We start from the raw sequence: 26347 nt of genomic DNA, 5'->3' as shown, positions 1-26347 counted from the left end.
ATGTTCTCTACATGCTTTATGCTATCTTCCATACGCTTGTGCGCTCCATGCCATGTTTGTGTGCCTAGACCTAAGCTATGATTGTCATGCCATGTGCTATTGTAGCCCTTTTGTCGCTTTGTCTTTCTTTCTTGTGTTTTGGCCTAATGGTTAGGACCCGATCTAGACTCTATGGTCTTTGTCATCGTCCATACACCAAGGCCCACATAAAGGGGTTTGGATCATTCCTATTTGCATGTCTATGCTTGCTAGTTGTGAGCCAAGTTGCGAGATGCTCAGTCTTAACAGTTCTTCACCAATTTCACACACTGAACCTATTACATTAAATCCCACAAAAATATAAGGAAATGATTGAAGAATTACAATCAAATTTGACACGGAATTAATGCCAATGAACGTAATTGAAAATCACAACTTTACAAATACAAACAAAAGTTTAAGATTCTTAAAAAAGTGTTCAAAATGAATAAATAACTACAACATGATTATGTGAATAATACATGCCAACTATCGACCTTGAACCATTGTAACAGTAACATTGTTAACAGAGCATTTTGTTTGGAAGCATTTAGAGGGATTTGTATCTAATGCAATCAACTTTTCAATGAATGCTGGTTTCGTCGGAGGAGGCAGATTACCAATCTCACTTTTAAGCATGGAAACAACAATAGATACAGTTGGCCTATCTTGAGCAAATTCTTGCACACACAACAACCCAACTTGTATGCATCTCAAAATCTCTATTTCAAAGCAGGGCTCATATATCATTGGGTTTATTAATGCTATAGCGTTGTCTGCATTCCACAATTTCCATGCCTGGAAAAGTGAAAACATGACTGAAATTATCACCACCAATATCAGAAATTATTAAAGAACAAAAAGCAATGGACATTTAAAAAAAACAATGAGGCAGTGAAATAACTTACAAGTCCTAAAAGGCTTTGGGACTGCTCATCATTATAAAAGCTAGTGTTTCTTCTTCCATTAACTATCTCTAGTAACAACACTCCAAAGCTGAAGACATTCGATTTCTCTGAAAATCGGCGATCCATTGCATATTCAGGAGACATATAGTCACTAAATTTTAAAAAAAATACATCCAAAACTTGTCACCAACAATATTAGTATCAGTATCTAATTGAAATGGTCAAATGAAAAGTTACTAAGTTCCAACGACCCTATTAGTATTGGCTTGGTCTTCATTATTTCCAGAAATCCTGGCCATACCAAAATCTGATATTTTTGGATTTAGCTCTTTATCCAACAGGATGTTACTTACCTTTAGATCTCTGTGAATAATCCATAATCTAGAATCCCTATGAAGGTAGAGTAGACCTTGACCAATTCCTTCAATAATGTTAAAGCGTTTTTTCCAATCTAGTAGTCTTTCTTTGTGTGGATCTAATGAATTTAAACAAAAGAAAAAACAGAGAAAGAAAGTGCTGATTAAATCTACAAGGTGAATGAACATGAACTTTGCAAAATTTCTTTTGGTGGAAGTCATCAGAAAACTATTTCAAGTGAAGTACGTCCATAAAATTAAAAGAAGTAAAATATTTTTGTAATAAAAAATGGCATCAAAATTAACTAACCGAAGAGAAATGCATCAAGACTTTTGTTTGGCATGTATTCATATAACAACATCCTTTCTTCTCCTTCAACATAGCAGCCAAGGAGCCTAACAAGATTCCGATGTTGGAGTTTAGAAATTACTACCACCTCATTCATAAATTCTTTTAACGCTTGGGTGGAGGTTCTGGAAAGTCTTTTCACTACAATTTCTTGTCCATTTGACAGTTCTCCCTACAAAAAAACCCAAATCATTAACTATATATTCATAGTATTTGAAAATAAAACTTTAGAAGAGCAACCATTACCTTGTATACGGGACCAGATCCACCTTGACCAAGCTTGTTAGATAGATGGAAGTCGTTTGTTGCGCTCACCAGCATCTCAAAATTGAATAGTGGGAGCTCCTGGACTTGGTTCAGGTTGTCACTAGGAAAAAGTGTATGTGATTCCTCATTTCCTATTACTCTCCTTGCTCTCCTTGAGAACTCTCTTTTGTAGGGATTTGGCCTAGACCACCACCACCACTTTGCTAGTGGATGGTAAGAACCATAGTGCTTGGTCTTCTTTAGTATACAGAGAACCATGCAACAAACTAGAGTGAGCACGACCAATAGGCCTAAAACACTTCCAATGGCAATTAATGTTGTTGTCTTCTTTGACTTGGACTCGTTGGCTGCCCCAACAGGTTGTTGTTGATCAAGCAATGGAGCAGCAATGGCAAGATTGTTGTCTGAGTCACTCAATTTGAATACTTCCACACCTTTTAAAATGGCATCGATCAAATCAACATCTAATCTAGAGTGTAGATCAATGGAAAGCAGATGTGCGTCATTACCCTTTTTTTTTTCATCACCACATAGTCCTTCTTGTAGTAAGGCGTATCGTTGTCGTCAGTCCACAATAGTATAGATATAGAATTCCCTTGTCCCACTGGCATGTATCTCAGACTCCATTTTGCAGAAATAGAGCCTCACCAGAAAATTGAATCCTGTATCAACAAGTAAGCCCCATGTCAAATTAGACTGCATGTTCTTGGTTATGTCTGGACCTATTGATATTGCAGACTGATAGACAGCATCAGGTGCAGTGTAATTTGGTAATTTTGTGTATTTTGGCTTCAAAGATGGATCACGAGGCACAAAGCCTCCAGACAACAAATATTCTCCATCCCCTGACCATTCTCTGAACATGCCTGTGTCTTCCTTTGCTTGTATCGCACCTCCACCCACGTTTAATTGATAAACCATTTCGAGAGCCATGCTGTTGTCTATGTAGATCGGAGTAGGTTGGCCAACGTAAACTGGGACAAATTCTTCACCTTTAATGACACCTTGTGGCTTGTAGTACAGGTCCATAGGCATGGAGACTATCCCAATTCCATTGATGAAAGCAAGGTAATTCATAGAAGTACTTGTGAAAGGGATGAAGGTTAAGTTCAATTCTCAATTCTTATCAACACTGATGCAGAACTCTTTATAAACCTTCTTTTGGTCCGATAAATTAGTATAAGTGGAAGCACTGAAGTTTCTAAGTAAGGTGAACGAATCTGCTTTGACAGTGAAAAAGTCCTTAGAACTTTCAAAACCTGAGTAAACCTCGGATTAGAAGAACAACCGGACAAATTTCGAGCCAAGAGTGGCCGGAAACACGTATGTGAATTGCCAATAAGATAAACGGGTAGTCATGTAGGGGACAGTCTTGACAGAGACTTGGCTTTGGGCTTCAGAGGTTTTAGATTTGTGATTAGGCTCTTCTGTTGGAGCGAACTTGGAGCCTTTGTCTCCGATCCAGTCACGGTCATCATTCCCCTTCAAGCTGCCAGTGGAGCCACAATTAACGACAATATTTTCAACAGGGTTGTAAATAGGTGTAGAAGTAGCAATTGTTAAATAGGAAAGAAGGAAGAATAAGATGAATAAAATAGGTGTGAGTATAGGGTGGCTCTTCATGAGTGCAAGAGGTAAGTGTCTGTAACAAATTAGAGAGGAGGAAAGGGTACTTTCTGTTCCAGATATACCAAAGTATTTTGAGAAAAATTATTGAATGACTTGGATCATGCTAATCTACCCGAGTGTTTTGTTGGTTTGTAAGGGACGTACAGAAATGGTGCTTCCACATTTTCCTTGCTCAGTTCTTAGGCTGTGTTTGGTTCAATGGAAATGCTTTTCCGGGCATAAAATCATTTCAGGGGAAATTGTTTTCCCGTAAAGGAAAATGTATTCAAGCTGTTTGGCTGTCTCGGAAATCGTTTTACGGAAAATTAATTCCCATGTTTGGTTCGTTCAAACATTTTACGGAAAATAGAAGTCGTTTTACGGAAAATCATTTCCCATGTTTGGTTCATTCAAACATTTTACGGAAAATGAAATTAGTTTTACGGAAAATCAATTCCCATGTTTGGTTTGTGGATCATTTTACGAAAAATACAAAATGCCAATTCAGAACCTATGCATTGCCTAGACAAACCTGTAATAGTACAAAAATAATCATCCACTTCAACATTGAAATAATCATCCACTTCAACATCAAGAATAATCATCCGAATATACCCATAATATTTATATCAAAACAACCACATCAATCTTTCACCATTGACATTACATCTCCATGGTGTACAAAAATGATACCTACACGTAATATCTGAACAGTACAAATACATAATTTGGGCAATTGTATCGTCCCAATAATACAAAAGTCTACATATATAATACAATGGTAGGTGAATACTAGTACTACAACAAAAGTTAATCCCTAAAGCTACCGTCACATGTTATCATTAAACAGACAAGTCAGAGCTGTGTGAACAAAAAACTATCCATCCACAGCTTTCTCAGCTTAGCATTCTTGGCTAGGAATCCCCGTGCTGCCTTTTTATTTTCACAAAGATGGTCAAAGGCTCCAGCGAGCATATCTTCGCTATACCCATCTACCACCATAGCCATGACCTCAGAGTAAAGACCTGTGTAATCAACAGGCTCCCGGTTGATTTCTTTCAAAGCCACATCAATTTCCTTCAGCTGATCAGACAGATCAGTCAGCACACTATCATCAGAGGGAGGTGCACGCCCTCTTTTGCGGGACTTTGAAATTCTCGACCCAGTGGTGGATGACTCTACCGCATTCTTCCCTTTGTCCACCACACCTTCCTCCCCATTGTCCGTCACAAACTCAATACTGTCCCCATTGTCTGGCTCATTCTCAATATCCACATACGACTTAGAAAAGCTACCCGTGGCTGTATCCTTCCCCACTACAATAGCCAATTCATCATACATCTCAATCTTTTTGTTCAAAAAGTCCACATGCTTATGATGCGCCTGTAAGGGAGAAAAGAACGTATAATAACAATGCAATAATCACTTCACTCATAAATTCAATATTCAATTCAATATAGATGCCATTAGATGATTTAGGTCAATGATAAACAAAAAAATCTGTTAGAGAACAGGAGACATAACCCATGATTTTGAAGATAAGTACAACAGAAAATACAAATCCCATAATATTTAAGACCAGATTTTATAATAGATCCGCACATGAAAGTTATGTTTGAAAATTTGTAAAAGCAACGGAATCCTAAAAAGAATGACACTATAAATTTCATATAAATAGGGTACTTGAGCAGTTTTGTCTTGTTCTCAATTCATAGATTATAAATGCAAAAAACATGTATTATCATTTATATTAAGAAAATATAGTTGGAAGCCATACCATGACTTCTTCTTGATATGTCTTGGCATCGCATGTTATCATTTTTAGGTTATCGTCCCAACCGAAACCACTCTTCTTCCTAATGGTTTGAATAGTGGTCCACATAGTCCTCAAAGTCCGTAACTGATTCTCTACATAAGAGGGGTGACACTCGACCCCAAATTGCGCAGATATTTCCTTCGCTACAAAAGCAAAGGAGCCAGCCTTGAAGGTGCTAGAAGGCTTGTTGCCCTTTGCAGCCTTCTCGGCAAGTAGCTTAAGCAGAGTCGTGTGCATAGGGGGCAGCCACCTAAACTGCTTAGTGCCGCTGGTTTTCTCTTTTCCCTTCGACATTACTACATATGAAAATTGTATAGTGAGAGTAGCATTTAAAAATGAGAGTAGCATTTAGTAATTACGCTCGGAATATGAACAACAAATCAAACACACATACAACCACGCTTATAGATGTGCACAACAGAATAAAACATGCTAACACTGGAAATAACAATGTAATGCTGGAAATAACAAAGACATGCTGAAAATTCTTTTTCCTTACACCACCAGAAGTCAATAGTAAATACATTATCCTTACAGAAAAAAAAATACAGCACATATTACAATCATAGAAATCTAAATAAAGTACTACTCTCCACTCCTGGTATAATCAGACCACATAACTTGGCATATCTGATCTCTCTTAGCATTCCACACTCTACTGTCTTCAATGGAATCCCGACGTGACTGTGTTTCTTGTTGGGGGCCACTAGACTCTACTTGGTTCATTGCAGCCGCCATAAGATGGTCATTTGGTTCAACCCCCATAATGTGATTATGAATCACACAACATGCTAACACTACTTTCACTTGGGTTTCAAAAGATCAAAATGGTTCTGCATCCAACACTCGAAAACGTTTCTTCAACACTCCAAACCCTCGCTTAATGGTAGTTCTCAATGAAGAGTGTTGGAGGTTGTACAATTCTTGCTCATTCTCAGGATGACGATCACTAAACTCTTTCAAGTGATATCGCACACTCTGATAAGGTGACAAAATTCCATTTTTATTACCATACCCAGCATCACCAAAATAATATTTACCTACATATATTCAAAAATAAAACCAAATCACTACTATGCTTAGGAAAACACTCAATATTTATTAAACTAACAAACCAAAAAGGTGAAGTAATCCCATAATACCTTCGGGAATTGAAAATCCCCCTGGCCTAGCAAAATCATCATTTAACACATGTGAATCATGTGTACTGCCTTCCCATCCAGTCAATACATAAGTGAACTTTAAGTCAAAACTAATGGCAGCTAACACATTTTGCGTGGTTCCATCTTTGCAACCACGAAACCTTCCTTGTATTTCAGGTGGCACAGATGCACGAATATGTGTACCATCAATTGCTCTAACACAGTCCTAATTTTCGACAGACATAATGGTTTAAAATTACACAAATCTTCACAATTTACAAAAATACACAAGTCGCAATATTTACCTTAAAATATGGGTAGAACCTTTTACTATTCCTTATCTCTGGGGGTGTATCTTCGCTAGGCAGTCTTATTAGAGCTCTATATAATTTTAGGACCCCCCCTAAGGACGACCTTGAAGTATCTATGAACAGTCTCAGTCGATCTATGGAACCGACTACCAATTACACGAAATCTCACATTATGACCAATAATGTGACAGAAAATTAGCACTTGCTCCGTAACAGACATGTGAACAGTTGGGCATACGTGCTCCCCCTCAGTGAGGATGTGACATAAGTGGTGGAAAGCTATAGGTTTCATCCTAATTTGATTCACACAATGTCTCTCACTTCCATGCAAAACACTATTTATGTAATGCTCTCTTTCGGCTGCATGATTAACATAAGGCGCCCTAGGCAGTCGTCTACGTCGCAATTTCCTTAACAATGCAACCCCCACAAGGAGGACAGATGCAACTGAGGCAAGAATTGCGGCTTTGATTTTTTTCTTCATCTAAAAATTAACAAACTCAGTACTGTGGTTTAAAAGGTACGTAAACAAGCATGCTATTGATTACACAATATATAAAAACAGCCACAAACAAAAAACAGCAGAGCACAATCATATACCAACACAACAACCATGATCTCTAACACAATCAGTATATACAGTCATAAATGTTATAACAAGCCCAGTTCAAGATCAAGGGAAAAGACAACCACTGTGGCAATGTGTCCACAGTATTCACAAGGTGCCAAATACATTCAACCAACACAACACAAAATTTATATCAACACAGCATTCACATTGATATCAACCAACACAACACAAAATTTATATCAACACAGCAACCAACAGAACACAAAATTTATATCAACACAGAATTCACATTGATATCAACCAACACAACACAAAATTTATATCAACATTTATGCACATATATTTCTGTATAATTGTAACACCAACAAAAGTTACTTTCTTAAATCAATAATTAATAAATAAAAAATGGATAATTATAAAAAAATAAAAAAATATGTATTTAAAAAAAATAATAAATAAATATGGATTTAAATAAATAAATAAATAAATATATATATATATATATATATATATATATATATATATATATATATCGGACCCGAGATATCAATGGAGGGTGGATCGGATGAAATGGAGGGTGGATCGGACGGAAATGGTGAGTGTTGAAGGTTGATTTGTTCAAATAGTGTTCAGAAACTCACCGTGGGTAGATCGGTGGACTGTGGGTCGTTAGACTGGAGGACTGGATCGTCGGACTGGATCGTCAGACTGGAGGACTGGATCATTGGACTGTGGGTGCGTGTGAGAAGCAAAGTGTGTGAGTGTAGTGCGTGTGAGAAGCAGAAATTGATTTGAGGGTGTGTAGTGCGTTCAGTGCTGTCTTGCTCTGTGGAGCTTGTGAACTGAGCTTGGGAGTGTAGTGCTTGTGAGAAGCAGAGTGTGTGAGGGGTGTAATTGCTTTTACGGTAAAATAAAACCTGCATTGGTTTTACAGGCCTAGAGGGGTATTTTATGGTCAACGCGGAAATTGATTTCCGTTTGACCGAATTTTCAGTGCTTACCAAACAGCCTAGAGGGGTGTAAAATCATTTCCTGAAACCGTTTTCAGCCAAAACAAACACAGCCATAATTAGCGGGACCCATGCTTGCTTTTGGACTCAGTCAAATTCTAGAGGGAGTGTCTACTTCATTTTGTTTCTGCGAAATTGGTAAATTCAGGATATATATGTCGTTTTTTAGGCTAATAATGTATATACTCAATGCCCAAACTCTAGCCACCCTTAGATAAATATTTGCAAAAAGAAAAGAATATACATACATATATATATATATATATATATATATATATATATATATATATATATGTACAAGCAGAAGGGGCCCAATCATTTAAGAGCATTTAGTGAGTTGGTAATGGATGGTGGGGGCCGACCGGCCTTGCAATAACTATGGACCCATACAATCAAGATCAAATTCAATAATGTATTGAAGTTTACTGCTCCCCTAAAAATAAAAAGAATAAGAAGAAGAAGAAGGAAAGAAAAGAAAAAAGTGTTTGTCATTGCAGTGGATGATGGTGATTATTCATTATTTGTTTCTTTGATTGTTTCATCATTATAGGTTCTAATACTACTTGATAGCATGAATTGTTAAAATTCTGAATCATAGCATAGGATCTTCATAAAGCTGTTAAGCAATCTAGATGGTGTTGAGGGCCATCTGTGGAAGCCCAGCAGACAGGAGAGCCCAATGATGAGGGACACAAAGAATTGACAAGATAAGTAGCAAAAAAGCCCATTAGGCCCAAGCGGCAGGAATAATGGGTCACTGGCCCAACAAATATATAAATGGGTCTTGAAAAGGCAAGCGGACTCAAAGAAGCCAGGAAAGAAAGAAATAGCATCCCATGGGCAGAGTATGAGTTAGAAAAGTGAGAAAGGGTCGCCGCAGGCCCAAGGCAGTGTAAACTAAGAGAGTAAGGGGTTTATGGCAGGCTCATAAACCCCAAAGATAAGGATAAGGTTATTGGGCCGGGGAAGCCCAATGAAGTTAGTAAAAAGCCCATGGGAGTGTGGAATTAGCAAACAGGCCGAGGAAGCCCAAAGAAAGCAATTGGGCCATGGATGCCCAAAGGAAAAGTCCAAAGGGACATAGGAGCCCATGAGTAAAAGCGAAATAGTGCCTGTGATAGGCCACTGAGGAAAGGGATAAACGGCTTGCCCAAAAAAGAGGTCGAGCAGGATTAAGTTATTACGGCAGGAATAATGATTCAACATGGCAGGCAGTAATGAAAACCAAAAGTGGGCCTAAGAAATGTAAAGCCCATTATCATACGAGGCCCAACTCCTGAATAGAGCGAAAAAACCAAAGGAAAACCTACATGAAAGGCCAGGAAACGCAGACGGAGAGTCTCCAGGTCGCGGTAGACACATGAGCAGCAGGCAGACTCTTGGACAAATTTGAAAAGGAAGCATGCGCAAGGCTCAGGCACCACCAGCCTGTACCCAGCCAATATAGGACATGGTGGGGCCATGAGCTAGAGGTAAGAGGTAAAGGGGGTGTGGTTTGGTGGTGGGGAGAGGGGAAAAGATCTATTCACGGCTCCTGCCCAAGCCTCTTTTGGGAGGTACGTCTTGTTGGGATGATAGACCACCCAAAAGAGGCAATTTGAGAGGGAACCGTTGGGTGCATGCTTTGAGAGTGGAGAGAGAAAGCATTAAATACCGTGGCAGGAAGAAATGTCGCAGTATACAGAGGAACAAAACAAACCCGCCTCTGTCTGGCGAGGGTGGATGTCACACAATCCTGGTGGTCGGCAAGTACATCCAGACCAGACAAAGGTGGTTAAGGGGCAGGACGGTAAAACACTAGCCACAGGAGGCGCTATAAAAGGACCCTTGCCGTGCCCTGTAGAGAGGGATCGAAAACAGAGTACACTTTCGGAGTGAAAGGAAGAAACAGAGCAAGAGAGAAAAGAAAAAAGTTAAGAAAGAAAATAGGAAGAAAAGAAAGGAAAACTAAAAAAAAAGGGAGCTATTTCAAAGAGGGTATGCACCCATAGATCAGTTTCTCTCTCTCCCCCTTCAAATCTTATCTTCTTCAGAAAACGTAAACAATGACCATCTTTCTTTTGGAATAGCAACCATTCAGGTCCGACTCCCTCAAAGCCATAATCCCCACGGCAGGATCCTTTTCCTGGGAGGGTTATTTGCGTTAAGAAGAGGCGTTCTTTCCTCTTTGGCTTTGCTGCGGCAGACAGTTTTAAAAAACTTAATTTATGCCCATTTAAATTAGCCAGTATTATTCTCTTCATTTTTTCTCTGTGATTGATATCATTGTGATTGTAATCATGCTTTAGTAGCAGGGAACACATAACCGTTTATTTAAATAAGTCAAAGTGCTCTGTTTTAGTTATTATTATATCTGCCTGCCATAACTTGTCTGCGATAGTTCAGCCTGCCATAACTCGTTTGCAACAGTTCAGCCTGCCATAACTCGTCTGCTACAGTTCTGCTTGCCGTAAATTTGCTCCTGGCAGACACGGCATAAGTTTGTGCACAAACCGGCCCAAGTTGAGTTACAATTAGACCGGCCCCAGCTCCCTTACTCAGAAATACTATGGCCTATCACCGCAGGAGGCAGCCCAGCTCATTACCGCAGGAGGCAGCCCAATCCTGCCAAAAAGGCCCCTACAGATGGCACTAGAATCTTTAATTAGTATGATTGTGATAGGATATATATAAATTTAAATTATAGCTTTGGTCCCAAAAGATCTTAAATTTTGACATATTTATAGTGTTTGATTGGACATTTGAGTTCAATTAAAAAAAAATTATAAGACATTTTGTAACAAATTCACCATTTATCCAATATAAATACTTAGCCCCTCAATATTAGTATATATCAATAGTGGCTAGTGGAGAAAGGGCGAACTGCGAAGAAACTGAAAAAGAACTAATGAAAAATGTATTTCGCAATGAACTTGGTTTACAATTTGTTGTAAAAAAAAAAAAAAAAAAAAAAAAAAAGGAGTTTAGTAATTGTATAAGTGGAAAACGTGGTTGGCAAATTAAAAGCAATTTTTTAGGGGCGAAATGGTAAATCTAATCGGTTAAAAAAAGGGAAAAAATGATTTTGTTAATTAATAAAGTTGAAAACGTTCAATCATTAAAAAAATAAAAAGGAAGGAAAACTAACGTGAAAGAGAAATCTAGAGATAGGAGAAAAAATTGCTTTTTTATTTTTTTATTTAGTTAAAAATTAGGAGTTTTTCATTTAATTGATTATTAATAAAATTTACAGTTTTCAAATTATATTGGACCAAGCGGAGTGAGACTAATTAAAATTGAATGAATTATTTTCTTGAGTTTTGACCTTCCCATTGTGATATTGAATGAGTCCAAATTTGATAAAATTATCATGTCTTTGAGTTTTACAAAATTTCACAAAGTAACGTATAGAGTCCAGCACCATATACTTTCTCAATGTCTCTCTGTTTCAAAAAATCAACTCCGATAAAATTAAAACATAAATACCACTACCTCCAACCATGCAAAGATGCCATCGAAGATGATGCCGCAGCAGCTTTCATGTGGTGGTTACTGGTTATGACCATCAAACTCAGTTCTTTTGTTAATACAAGTATCAAAACCCCTTTTTTTCAAACAAACCAAACCAATCGAGCCTCCAACCTACCATAGACGCCACCTAGGAAGATGTCGGAGCCGCTGCAAGAATCTGGAAAATACTTGGGAGCCACCGTTTGTGTTGTGGTCACTAGCTACCCAAACCCATCGAAATAAAACCCAAAATCCAAAACAACCAAAAAAAAAAAAAAAAAAAAAAAAAAAAAAAAATCCCAAAAGAAGAAATCAAATGAGAAAGATGATTGCCCTTCGATTGTTGGGATAGAAATCATTGCTAGATGCGACTTATTGGTGGGGAAAACACCATTTTCCCATCTATCTCGCATTGCTTCTAATATGTGTGGATTATACATTAATTGTTACCCAAAAAGTAATCTTTCTACAACTCTGCTTCTTCTGTGGCCTTTAACACCTTATGTTAATAATAAAAAATAAAAAAAGAATAGAGAGAGAGATGAGAGGACAGGCCGTCGTATGAGGTTTACAACTGACTTCCTGCTCAAGTTGAAGTTACTATGACGATGAAAATTAGGAATTGTTTGTTTTCCAACAAAAAATACATTAATTCTCTAATACATGCATATACAGTACGTATATAAAACACAGATTCAGATATTTGTTTACCCTTTACAACAAGGAGGGAATCGTTATTGAATAATAATTCTAATATGAGAATGGATATAATAGAACAAGTGGACAGCCCCAAGGGGACACACTGGAACGATTCAAGATTTCTAGTGGCCGCAGTGGCGGTCGTAAGGACTGAGTTTAATACAACCTTTGTAGCAATAACCATTATGATCATTTTTTCTGCCGCAATTAAAGACTAGACTGGTAGCAATATTGCTTTTCTCTACGTTACCACTAGCAACCATGCGTCTTCCGTACGGGTACCATTCATCCTCAATATTGCACGTCAAAGTGGTGTTGCCTCTAACTTGGACAGCGGAAGCATGACAATAGTATGCGTTGAGAATCAGCATCACTGAGAATGCCAGAAGATATACAGCTCTCTTCCTATTACAATCTTCCATTTCAGTGTTGCCACTACCAAATGATCTCCCTCCCTCCTCCACTACTCATTCACATACATTGTCCACCATTTTTTTTTTTACATTGTCCACCTTGAGCGATATACTTACAGTTAAAAAATAATAATAATAAAAAGGTGAGTGCATAACAGGAAGAAAGGAGTATAAGCTCAAAAAAAAAAAAAAAAAAAAAAAAAGACTAGGGAACATTTATAAGATATTCTGAAAGTATATTATCTTCCTATCACATAGGCATAAGTCCCATGCAATGGTTCTTTCTCTCTCATTATGTTATTATAATTTTTAAAAGATATGTACGAAGTATTTAAATTGTCATGGTTTATAAAATAGAAGTTTTAAAATAAATAAAAAATTATTAAAAAATATAGATTGAATTCATCACTAATAGCAAACTAAGAGGTTATTATTATTATTTTCCTAAACTTATAAAAACAACATGAGGACAATAAAAAATGCATAGTTAATCCATAAATGTAGGCGTCAAGTAGGGCTATAAACAAACCAAGCCAATCATGAATAACTTGGGCTTGACTCGATAAAAAACTTATTCATGTTTGTTTATAAATAAGCTAAGCTTGAGCTATAGTTTTCGGCTTTTTTGATAAACAAGCCAAGTCCAAGGAAAAAAGTTTGTTCATGAACAAGCTCGTGAACAATAGCGTTCGATACAAAACAAGTCAAGCTTAAGCTCGTGCGTAGCTTGAAAAAATGCTTGATATATATTTACTAAATAAACTGATTATCATGACATTACACATATTTTAATAATGAAATGCCCCACACAAAAACCACTTACCATTATTCATTATCTTAATTTTTTTTTCTTCCCTCTAATTGTTTTTAACCTTCACTCTAAACTGACTAGGGGACATTATTAGCCAAAAAAAAAAAGACTAGGGAACATTTCTAGACTTAAGTTACATATATTTTTTAATCCAAGTGGCCCACGAATGGCTTTTCCCCCACCCAAAAATTTATAAAATACTATATGTTAGGAGTACTTAATAACTAGTAAGCCTTTCCCATTCAGTTACAAATATATAAGGGCCTAATTGGTAGGAGGGTTTTTGCTTTTGTTTTCAAAACAATATTAAAAAAAAAAAAATCCAAAAAATTGAACTTGAAAATAGTTTTCAGATAATAATTTTTATATTATATGTGTTTGGCTCTCACTTTTAAAAAAAAAAAAAAAAAAATCTAAATTCTAAAAACAAAAAATAATTGTTTGGGAAACCATTTCTATTTTTGAGATTTCTTTTTTAAAAAGAATATTTATAAAAAGTAATATGTAGAATCTGTAGATTACTTTTTTGTGGATAATGATAAGGGAATAGAGTTCATCATGAACTTTTTTTTTAATGATAAGTTTCAAATTTAAAGTGTGAGAATTCATTTTGTAATAAAAATAAGCTCCTTAATTTAAAAGATAAACGAATTTGGACAAATATGTGAGGTCCACTGTTTTCAATTTATTTACAACTATGTCGTCATTAAAAAGATTTTTTGTATCCTAAAAGCACCCTTTTAGCCGTTTTCAAAATCCTGTTCTAAACTAGGGAAATAAGATACAGTTTTTTAAAAACTATATTTAAAAAATATTAGTCAAACAATAAATTCAAATGTGGGATTCACCATTTTATGGATTACAAAACAAAAAATTATATTTAAATGCTTTTACCAAATAAGCCCTAAGTCTTTCTAGGCTTGAGACTTCGTAATTCACAAATACAAATTTAATAAGCATTTTTCTAGACTTTTCATTTCTAGTACTTCACACTTTTTCTAGACTTTTCAGTTTTCACTTCTAGTACAGTAGTACTTCACGCATAGCTTGGACACATGGACTTCACTATCTTAGGTGTCCTTCTATAGTCTTTTCCTATTCCTTTTCGTGTTACAATGTTAGTCATTTACTAAGTATCATTTCCCATCTAATTTTCTAAATAGACTATAACTTCACATGCAATTCTCTAGTTCCTTAATTTAGTTTCTTCTCTTTGCCCAAACTTCACAATTTAGTTCTATTATTCAACAAAACAAAAAACAATTCAGTTCTATTCAAATTGAGATTCTCACTTTTGGCTGTCACACAATGTCTATCTTCTGCAACCTAAAACTCTTAGGCTCTCTTGGAAAGACCGAAACTTCTTTGAGAAGCCTCAATCTTTCTCTCTTTTACCATCAGTATCACACCCCAAACCCGATATCCGGATTTGTGACCATGACCGACATGCATGCTAATATCAAGCCTAAACTTGGTATTAATAAGAACCAACTAAAACTTTTAACAAAAACTTCCCTCTTTCTTTTCATTCTTGTTTCTTTACTTTTTTATATAACTTTTTTTTTTCTTTTTACTTGATATTTAGAGCATCTACACTGTACTCAAGAATAACATAATCCACCAATTATTCAATATCAACACTTTCACATAATACATCTCTTAATACTTTAAGGTACACCACTTTCATTAGATCCTAAAATACACCATTCTACAAATCTAAACATCAAATTGCTAATTTAGGATCTATACACATAAAACTAAAACCAGCTCTTTCCAAAACTCGACTAAAGCTCCCCCTGCTCCAAAATAAAACCTGTTGACTGAAAGAGTGGAAGGGGTGAGCTACACAGCTCAATAAAGGTAAGATACATGAGAATTTAATAAGGATGCATGTAAATCAAATCATTTCATTCTATGAATATTTGAATAGGAGAACATCTTTTCATCCATAGTGTTTTATACTATTCATAATATTAACTTATACGCTTTTCATAGGAAAATAATTGTTCTCCCTTTCCTTATCAGAATAATATTACCAAAACCTTTCGGATTTAATTTCTTTCATTTCTTACAAAGTCACCAAATATAATATCAATTGTTTAAAATCAATATATATATGCATTCTCATTACAAAATAATCATTTTAACTTAAATTAGATAATTGGTAACTTTGTCTTAAACTAGAAACATCTTGCCGAATAAGAAAACTTTCTTTATAAACTTCTTTTCGTAAAATATTATAACTTTCATAGTCATAAAACTTAACGTTTCATAAAGAACAGATATCTTATAACTTTTTAACATAAACTTGTACTTTCAACAGAAGTTTTATCTTTTAAGCGTAACAAAACTTCAGAAACTCTTATCTTTAAAGAATAGCTTTTCTTTTCATCATAAACTTCTTTTCATGAGAGCTTTTAACTTTTCATAATGCATTTAAATAAAATCATTCTCTCATTATTAATAACATAATATAACTGTTCATTAATAATTTATTGATTAGTCCATATCTGATAAGTCTGTACAGAGAAGGCCTCATCACATTTGGGTGCCCTCATGTGCATGATATTATCCTTTTTGGGAGGCCTGATGGCACATCCCTCAAGGTTTTGTCCCTCCCTGCCATCCGTACACATTGGGGAGAAGGCTTTGTTCAGATTAGAGTTACGGGCAACCTCATTTCCTCTACTTTAAATGGCCAAATAGATAACATTTTCCATGGAAAGCCAGTAATTAACCCTTACTGGCTGAGTTCAAAACATAATAATAGAATAACCCGAAAGCTATATTTTTCTAATAACTATGCTTTTACATAATTATTTTATAATAGTAGCATATCCACTTCATTATTAAATATTATGTTCGTGATATTAGTAATAGCATCAATATACTTAAATCATATACATAAGCTTTCGAAAGTTCACGAACATATCTTTGTCTAAAATATGATTACATGTCATATCTCTAATAAAAAACCTTTTAATGCATAATACACTTTAAAATAACCTCATGACTTACCAAATGCTCATATAACTTATCACTTACCTGAAAGCAGAGGAACCAAGAGCCTATAGTCGAAGGAGCTTAGACCTAGAGAACTGGTAACACCTAAACCAAATATCAAAACTTATTACTTACTATCAATTATTCATTATCATAAACTTACACATTCATCTCAAAGCCTATCTCTTAAAATCAAGAAAGTCCTAATCCCACCTCAATGAGGTTCCCACAAACACAAAATACATTCATTAGACAACATGATGTACTAAACCATAGAGAAACCAACATTCTCACACTAATCTCATATTTCTAGAAGAGCTAACTTTATTTCAAAAGGTGCTTTGAGGTTAGAGCAATAATGCATGCATAAATATAAAATCCTTTAAGCATGGTCATGTAACTATATGCATTCATATGGTAATATACAACACGTCGGACAAAATAGCTTCATAAATACAACCGTTGCATGGTTTAGAACCCCTCCTTTGAGTACTAAACCTCAAACCAAGTTATACAAAATTAATCTATGATCTAGACATACCAAAAGATAAGCATATTAAATTATAGCTCAAAACATTCACCCTAATTTTAGAATTAAATCCACAAAGTCAGAGTTAGCATTTACTGTGTACTACTCATTTCAACAGCATATGCCTCATTTGTAAAATACAAATGGGCTATCTAAACACATCCAATTTTCATGCAATTTTACAGAGCAACTCCTCTGGATATCTAGTAAATACCATATCAGATCGGAGTCAAATCATCATAACGTGCTCAAATCTGTCCTGACAGAATTTCATGCAACTTAGAAATTAAACCATTATTTTTATATTAATCCAAATGCTGTGAGACCACTTTCATTACAACCATATGTGTCTTAGACTTCATAGGAAATATCCCTAGCATCCAAATTCACTGTATACAATTTAATATATAATTTATCATGCCTAAACACAGAATCTGTTACAGAGGCAGCTCTGAAACATTTTCTTGTAAATGATTGCAAATAGTCTTATTATCATATGAGAATTTTTATAGACTCATTAGACATGTTAGAAAACACTTACATACAATCATTTAACCATTTATAGCAAAATTACATACAACAAAAATCCCAACAGTAACATCAAAAGTACTCATCCTAACTTTTTCTTACTTCCTTAATAATATAAAATCATTAATTAGTAAAAACTCTAATCAACCTTCAACAAATCACCAACACAATTTCAAAGCTTCTTAAAACAGCATATATATATAAATTTACAAGTTCATAATTTCCTAATTTTATGAACCACAAATACCATTACTAAAATTTCTTTAGGAAATCATGGATTCTAAGATGAGAGTAGTTAAAACCCTAACCAAGTTTATGGTTCTTGAGGGGAAAATAGGAATAAAATCTCTCTTGCATGAAAGGATTTTCCTTTTTTAGTGGCTAGACCCAAAAGTATGAGAGGTAGAGAGCTTGAGAGAGTTTCCTTTCTTTTTTTAGTGTTGGACCCGTAGGCATGAGAGAGAGGGAGTTTCTTGATTGTTCTAGTTTCTTTGAGAAAATGTGAATAAGAAATGAGATGAGTCTTGTCTTTCTTTTAATGTGTGGACCCTTGGGTTTGACAAAGAGGACTTAAGAGAGCTTCCTAGCTCTTTCCTTAAGAAAAAAGAAAGTAAAGTTAGAGGTGAGAATTCAGATTTTGCATGGACCCATGGGAAATGGAGAGGTAAGGAGCTTCTTGGATGCTCTAGTTGCTTGAGAAAGTCAAAGAAGAGGTGAGGTGAAACTTGTTCATTGCATGGCCAAGTCTTGGTCTTTGGGGCTTATCAACATGCATGGTTCTTTGGCTTTACATGTGTTGGATTTCAATTAGTTGCATGTGGGTGGAATTTCCACTATAACATCTCATGCATCATGCTTAATTAAAACACCAACTATGTATCTAATAACTCAAACCACTTAATATAATTTTGTACATACTTAGTATATATTTAAAATGCCGATAGCCATTCAATTATTTATAATTTTTACAATTCTTATTCAAAGGTATTATAAAATAATATGCTTATTAAATACTCTTCTATTAATTATAAAAAGGAAAATAGCTTAAAATAATAATTAACCATTCAAACACATAGTTTAATTATAAAGTTGGGTCGGGGTGTTACAATCAGTTTCTTTCTTTCCCCAATTTTTCACAAAGAACTGAAAGAAGTAGGAACTAATCATCTCTCTCTCTCTCTCTCTCTCTCTCTCTCTCTCTCTCTCTCGTGAGGTCAATAAATTCCACCAAATCTGCCTTATATCTCTTTACAGCAAATGAATAAGTCCTAGATTTGGATGAGTTTGATCCTAGCAAAGAGGATTTAGAGTCCGGTGTTCACCGAATCACCATGTAATCTAAGGGTTCTAGTGGGTATGCGAAGAGCTCCAACAATAGCTCTAGATCTAGCGCAGTATTTGGCTTCACTACCATCTTCGCTCTGTACTTCCAAGACATTCACAGCCTTCTCTTAACTTAGGTAAATTTCCATGTTTAAAAATAGTTTTTTTGCATTGTAGTTTGTTTGATATTGCAAAATCATATTTAATTTGAGCAATTGCTAATCACAGGTGGAATTAGAAGCATGAAATGAGTATATTATTTTCCTATTTTTGTTTACTTGGAGATTTGAGTAGATGTAAGCACTTGATAATGCAATTTTGTTAGATCCCAAGCAAAAAAGCTTGACTTGAGCTCGAGTTTGAGCTTGATATTAAGCTCGAGCTTGGCTTGATTAATTTATCAAGCCAAGCCAAGCTGAGCTTAAGCTTTTTGGTTTTCCCATGAGCTCAAGTTCAAACATTGTATTTAGGCTTGTCTTGAGCCAAACTTGAGCATTTGATTTTTACTGATGAGCCAAGCCTAAACAAGCACTACTTGGCAAAGCTCGACTCGTTTACAGCCCGCCGTCAAGAGTTCGTAGTTTAGTGACATTGCATACTCTCTTTTACGAGGAGAACCAAAATTCAAGTCTTTCATCCCCTTATTATTATAACTATCAAATTAGAATTTAGGATAATAATTCTCTCAATTTTTTAAAAAATAAATATATATCATTATGCATTGTAGATTTAAATTTTGTAAAATTTAAAATATATGTGATAACATGTTTATAAAACTTACAATTTAGTTACATCTCTTATTTTTGGTGTGAGGAAATTTTGAATAATATGGCACTAATCCAACTAATAGTTTAAATTTTTTATAGGGTAAACTACACCCCTAAAGTTTGGAGGTTTTTGTATTTTACACTATTGTTGATGTCGTATTTTGTCTGCCCTCGATTTGCATGCTAGACCTCGAAATATCCAAAAATATTATTTTCTCTCCATGGGGCTGCGAGAACATCCAGAATGACGTGGCATAACCTGTTCCGACACAGAAGCACCTAAAGTGCATTTTTCAGCTAAAATGACTAAAATGCCCCTAATCACCCTAGGGTTAACCAAATGTCAAACAATGTCAAAATCCACACAAAATAATACTTTTCATAGTTTTACATCAAACCTAAGCTTCTCGGAGATTTTTGGCCACTTTGGCTAAGTTTGACCAAGTTTAACCGTAAGTTGACTCTAGGTGGTCCCGTAAACCCTAATTTTGATCCGGCCGTCAGAACGGGTTGGAACCAACGCCATTGAGAAGATTATCAAATTTTCATTCCGATAACTATTCATGGGTTGAAATTGGAGTTAAAACAAACGAGATATCATGAAAACTGAGATAACACACTAATTGATGCACCACTAACTTTCGAGAGCCATAACTTTTGATCCGACCGTTGGATTTTCAAGTGCCATACCTTTTTAGAAATTGGAAGTCGAGATATTTTCAGAGGTTTCAAGATCAAACCCATCCGAGGAAGTTTGAAGGTGGTAGCCCTTGCCTCGAAAAGCGTGTCGAGGCTATAAAAGGCCCCAAGCACCCTTGAGACCAAAAATAAAAAGAGACTCCTTGGCCTTCTACTCTCTGCCTGGACGTTTTCTACACACTTCTCCTCTCTTCCAAATACAAAAAACACATTAAAGTTTCTTGATTCTTCTTTCTTTACCAAAAATGCAAGGTATTGTTCTTATACCCAATCTTCTTCTCCTTGGTTCTACATCTTGGATTTGGGGTTTTGGGGTGTGGATGTAACTTTCTAGCTACCATCCACACTCCTAACCTTCTAATTTTTTTTCTAGCATTTATCTTGCTATTTTTGGTTGAATAACATGATTTATTGTTTTCTTTAGCATGTTGCTTGCTCTATTTGTGTTTCTAGCCTAAATCTCCTTGATTTTTGTGCTTTTTGCCATGTTTCATGCTTAGATCTACATCCTTACATGCTCATATGTTTAGATCTACATGCTTTATACCTTATGCCATGTTTTCCTATGCTTTGTGCCCCTTTTTGCTCTATGTTGATATTAGGGTTACATGCTCACATGTTTGATGTCATGTCTATTGTTATGCCTTGCTTGGGTCTATGCGTCTATGTGTTTATTTCCATGCTATATGGTTAGATCCTTGTCTTCACATGCTTATATGCTTGGATTCATGTTCTTCCATGTTTATGTGCTAAGTTTCTACATGTTACATGCATGTTTCTATGCCTATATGTCTAGATCTATGTTTTCACATGCCAATGTGCTTGGATCTATGTTCTCTACATGCTTTATGCTATCTTCCATCCACTTGTGCACTCCATGCCATGTTTGTGTGCCTAGACCTAGGCTATGATTGTCATGCCATGTGCTATTGTAGCCGTTTTGTCGCTTTGTCTTTCTTTCTTGTATTTTGGCCTAATGGTTAGGACCCAATCTAGACCCTATGGTCTTTGTCATCGTCCATACACCAAGGCCCACATAAAAAGGTTTGGATCATTCCTGTTTGCATGTCTATGCTTGCTAGTTGTGAGCCAAGTTGCGAGATGCTCAGTCTTCACAGTTCTTCACCAATTTCACACACTGAACCCATTACATTGAATCCCACAAAAATATAGGAAAATGATTGAAGAATTACAATCAAATTTGACACGAAATTAATGCCAATAAACGTAATTGAAAATCACAACTTTACAAATACAAACAAAAGTTTAAGATTCTTTAAAAAGTGTTCAAAATGAATAAATAACTACAACATGATTATGTGAATAATACATGCTAGCTATCGACCTTGAACCATTGTAACAGTAACATTGTTAACAGAGCATTTTGTTTGGAAGCATTTAGAGGGATCTATATCTAATGCAATCAACTTTTCAGTGAATGCTGGTTTCATTGGAGGAGGTAGATTACCAATCTCACTTTTAAGCATAGAAATAACAACAGATACAGTTGGCCTATCTTGAGCAAATTCTTGCACACACAACAACCCAACTTGTATGCATCTCAAAATCTCTATTTCAAAGCAGGGCTCATATATCATTGGGTTTATTAATGCAATAGCGTTGTCTGCATTCCACAATTTCCATGCCTAAAAAAGTGAAAACATGACTGAAATTATCACCACCAATACCAAAATTTATTAAAGAACAAAAAGCAATGGACATTTAAAAAAAAAAAACAATGAGGTAGTGAAATGACTTACAAGTCCTAAAAGGTTTCGGGACTGCTCATCATTATAAAAGCTAGTGTTTTTTCTTCCATTAACTATCTCTAGTAACAACACTCCAAAGCTGAAGACATCCGATTTCTCTGAAAATCGGCCTTCCATTGCATATTCAGGAGACATATAGCCACTAAATTTTAACAAAAAATACATCCAAAACTTGTCATCAACAATATTAGTATCAGTATCTAATTGAAATGGTCAAATCAAAAGTTACTTACTAAGTTCCAACGACCCTATTAGTATTGGCCTGATCTTCATTACTTCCAAAAATCCTGGCCATACCAAAATCTGATATTTTTGGATTTAGCTCTTTATCCAACAGGATGTTACTTGCCTTTAGATCTCTATGAATAATTCGTAATCTAGAATCCCTATGAAGGTAGAGTAGACCTCGACCAATTCCTTCAATAATGTTAAAGCGTTTTTTCCAATCTAGTAGTCTTTGTGTGGATCTAATGAATTTAAACAAAAGAAAAAATAGAGAAAAAAAGTACTGATTAAATCTACAAGGTGAATGAACATGAACTTTGCAAAATTTCTTTTGGTGGAAGCCATCAGAAAACTATTTCAAGTGAAGTACGTCCACAAAATTAAAAGAAGTAAAATATTTTTGTAATAAAAAATGGTATCAAAATTAACTAACCGAAGAGAAATGCATCAAGACTTTTGTTTGGCATGTATTCATATAACAACATCCTTTCTTCTCCTTCAACACAGCAGCCAAGGAGCCTAACAAGATTCCGATGTTGGAGTTTAGAAATTATTACCACCTCATTCATAAATTCTTTTAACCCTTGGGCAGAGGTTCTAGAAAGTCTTTTCACTGCAATTTCTTGTCCATCTGATAGTTTTCCCTACAAAAAAAACCCAAATCATTAACTATATATTCATAGTATTTGAAAATAAAACTTTAGAAGAGCAGCCATTACCTTGTATACGGGACCAAATCCACCTTGACCAAGCTTGTTAGATAGATGGAAGTCGTTTGTTGCGCTCACCAGCATCTCAAAATTGAATAGTGGGAGCTCCTGGACTTGGTTCAGGTTGTCACTAGGAAAAGGTGTATGTGATTCCTCATTTCCTAATAATCTCCTTGCTCTCCTTGAGAACTCTCTTTTGTAGGGATCTGGCCTAGACCACCACCACCGCTTTGCTAGTGGATGGCAAGAACCATAGTGCTTGGTCTTCTTCAGTTTACAGAGAACCATGCAACAAACTAGAGTGAGCACGACTAATAAGCCCAAAACACTTCCAATGGCAATGAATATTGTTGTCTTCTTTGACTTGGACTCGTTGGCTGCCCCAGCAGGTTGTTGATCAAGCAATGAAGCTGCAATATTGGCTCGGGCAAGATTGTTGTCTGAGTCACTCAATTTGAATACTTCCACGCCGTTTAAAATGGCATCGATCAATTGAGCATCTAATCTAGAGTGTAGATCAATGGAAAGCAGATGTGTGTCATTACCCTTGTTTTTTATCATCACCACGTAGTCCTTGTAGTAAGGCGTATCGTTGTCGTCAGTCCACAATAGTACATCTGCTCTTTCTTCAGCCAGCTGATCGTCTATATAGATACAGAATTCCCTTGTCCCACTGGCATGTATCTCTGACTCTATTTCGCAGAAATGGAGCCTCACCAGAAAATTGAATCCTGTATCAACAGGTAAGCCCCATGTCAAATTAGACTTCCTGTTCTTGTTACTGTCTGGACCCATTGATATTGCAGACTGATAGACAGCATCAGGTGCAGTGTAATTTGGTATTTTTGTGTATTTTGGCTTCAAAGATGGATCGTGAGGCCCAAAGCGTCCAGACAACAAATAATCTCTCTCCTCTGACCATTTTCTGAACATGCCTGTGTCTTCCTCTGCTTGTATCGCGCCTCCACCCACGTTTAATCGATAAACCATTTCGAGAGCCCTGCTGTAGTCTATGTAGATCGAATAAGTTTGGCCGACAACTGGAACGAATGGCTTGTAGTACAGGTCCAAAGGCATGGAGACTATCTCAATTCCATTGATGAAAGCATGGTAATTCGTAGAAGCACTTGTAAAAGGGATAAAGGTTAAGTACAATTTTTTATTCTCATCAACACTGATGCAGAACTCTTTGTAAATATCCTTTCGGTCCAATGAATCAGTATAAATGGAAGCACTGAAGTTTCTAAGTAAGGTGAACGAACCTGCTTTGACAGTGAAAATGTCCTTAGAACTTTCAAAACCTGAGTAAACCGCAGAGTAGAAGTACAACCGGACGAATTTCGGGCCAGGAGTGACCGGAAACACGTATGTGAATTGCCAATAAGATAAACGGGCAGTCATGTAGGGGACAGTCTCGACCGAGACTAGGCTTTGGGCTTCAGAGGTTTTAGATTTGTGATTAGGCTCTTCTATTGGAGCGAACTTGGAACCTTTGTCTCCGATCCAGTAACGATCATCATCCCCCTTCAAGCTGCCAGCGGAGCCACAGTTAACGACAATATTTTCAACAGGATTGTAAAGAGGTGTAGAAGTAGCAATTGTTAAATAAGAAAGAAGGAAGAATAAGCAGCAGAGGTATAAGATAGGTGTGAGCATAGGGTGGCTCTTCATGAGTGCAAGAGGTAAGTGACTGTAACAAAGTAATTTGAGAAAAATTATTGAACTAGAGCAACAACGTGTGGGAGTGAGTGAAGAAGACTGCCAAGTTGCTTTATGTTGTGATGAGAATATCAATACATCTTAATAACACAACTATATATGTCCTTGTACGGTTCTAAGTGGGGGACCCATGCTTGCTTTTGGACTCGGTCAAATTCTAGAGAGACTTTCTACGTCTTCAAGGTGTTTCTGCGAAATGCCCAAACTCTAGCCACCCCTAAACTTGGATAAATATTTGCAGAAAGAATATATATATGTTTCATTAAATTGATTATTAATAATATTTACAGTTTTCAAAATATATAGAATCAAGCAGAGTGAGATTAATTAAAGTTGAATGAATTATTTTCTTGAGCTTTCACTTTCCCATTGTGAATGAATCTGAACTTGATAGGGATACAGTGTAAAGTAATACCCTTTATAGTTTACACTTTCCAATACTACCATGTCGTCAAATTTTTACAAAATTTTACAAAGCAATGAATAGAGTCTAGCACACCAAATTCTTTCTCTATATCTCTATGTTTCAGAAAATCAACTCCGATCAAATTAAAACATAAATACTACTGCCTCCAACCATGCAAAGACGCCAACGGAGATGATGCCGCAGCAGCCTTCACGTGGTGGTTATGACCATTAAACTCACCCCTTCTGTTAATAATAAGGGGTATCAAAACCCCTATTTTTCAAATAAATCAAACCATCGAGCCTCCAACCAGCCATAAACGTCACCTAGGAAGATACTAGGGAATCTGGAAAATACTTGGGAGCCGCCGTTTGTGTTGTGGACACTATCCGCAAACCCATCGATATAATTTCAAGCACCCACTGTGCCAATGATTCAATGAAGCATGTAATTTCAAATTCAATGATTCAAGGAAGCATGTATTATTTATAAAGGTTTTATTTATTTTTTTCCCTTACTTAAATAAGTAATGACCCTATTATGAACCCATGATTTAGGGGGAAATGTGTTTTCAAGTGGGATTTCCATTTTAAGGGACACGATCACAAACTTACCCATTCACGTGGGTTTGGCCGGATTAGAACCAATTGGCACGCCAAGATCACGATCTCTCATAGTTTTGAGTTCCACATTAACTAGGTTGAACTAGGCTATGTAAATGATTACGAGGAGTCTTGATTGTAACATGACGAATTGTTTTGGAATATAGCACAAGTGTGGCAAACACTTTCCTCATGTTATGACATATTAATGGTAAAACCCCTCTCATAATCCATTTCTTCCAAATCCTTATTTATAGGAGCCAATTTTCAACTTTCATAGAATTTGGCTTCCCCTCAAA

General features: G+C 36.0%; 1 protein-coding gene across 1 annotated transcript; it reads right to left on the bottom strand.

The window, feature by feature from the left end:
• Positions 1-421: 421 nt before the first annotated feature.
• On the bottom strand, positions 422-24992 carry LOC126728837 (receptor-like protein kinase FERONIA). The gene is made up of 3 exons (XM_050434599.1): positions 23331-24992; positions 23045-23255; positions 422-816 (listed from the first exon to the last, which is right to left on the bottom strand). Exons 1-3 carry the CDS (start codon positions 24990-24992, stop codon positions 758-760), a joined length of 1932 nt encoding a protein of 643 aa, XP_050290556.1. The 3' UTR covers positions 422-757.
• Positions 24993-26347: the final 1355 nt, after the last annotated feature.

The sequence above is a fragment of the Quercus robur genome, chromosome 5 (assembly GCF_932294415.1).
Source record: "Quercus robur chromosome 5, dhQueRobu3.1, whole genome shotgun sequence".
In the NCBI taxonomy this organism is placed as follows: domain Eukaryota; kingdom Viridiplantae; phylum Streptophyta; class Magnoliopsida; order Fagales; family Fagaceae; genus Quercus; species Quercus robur.
This window is presented reverse-complemented; position numbering and strand designations above follow the sequence as displayed.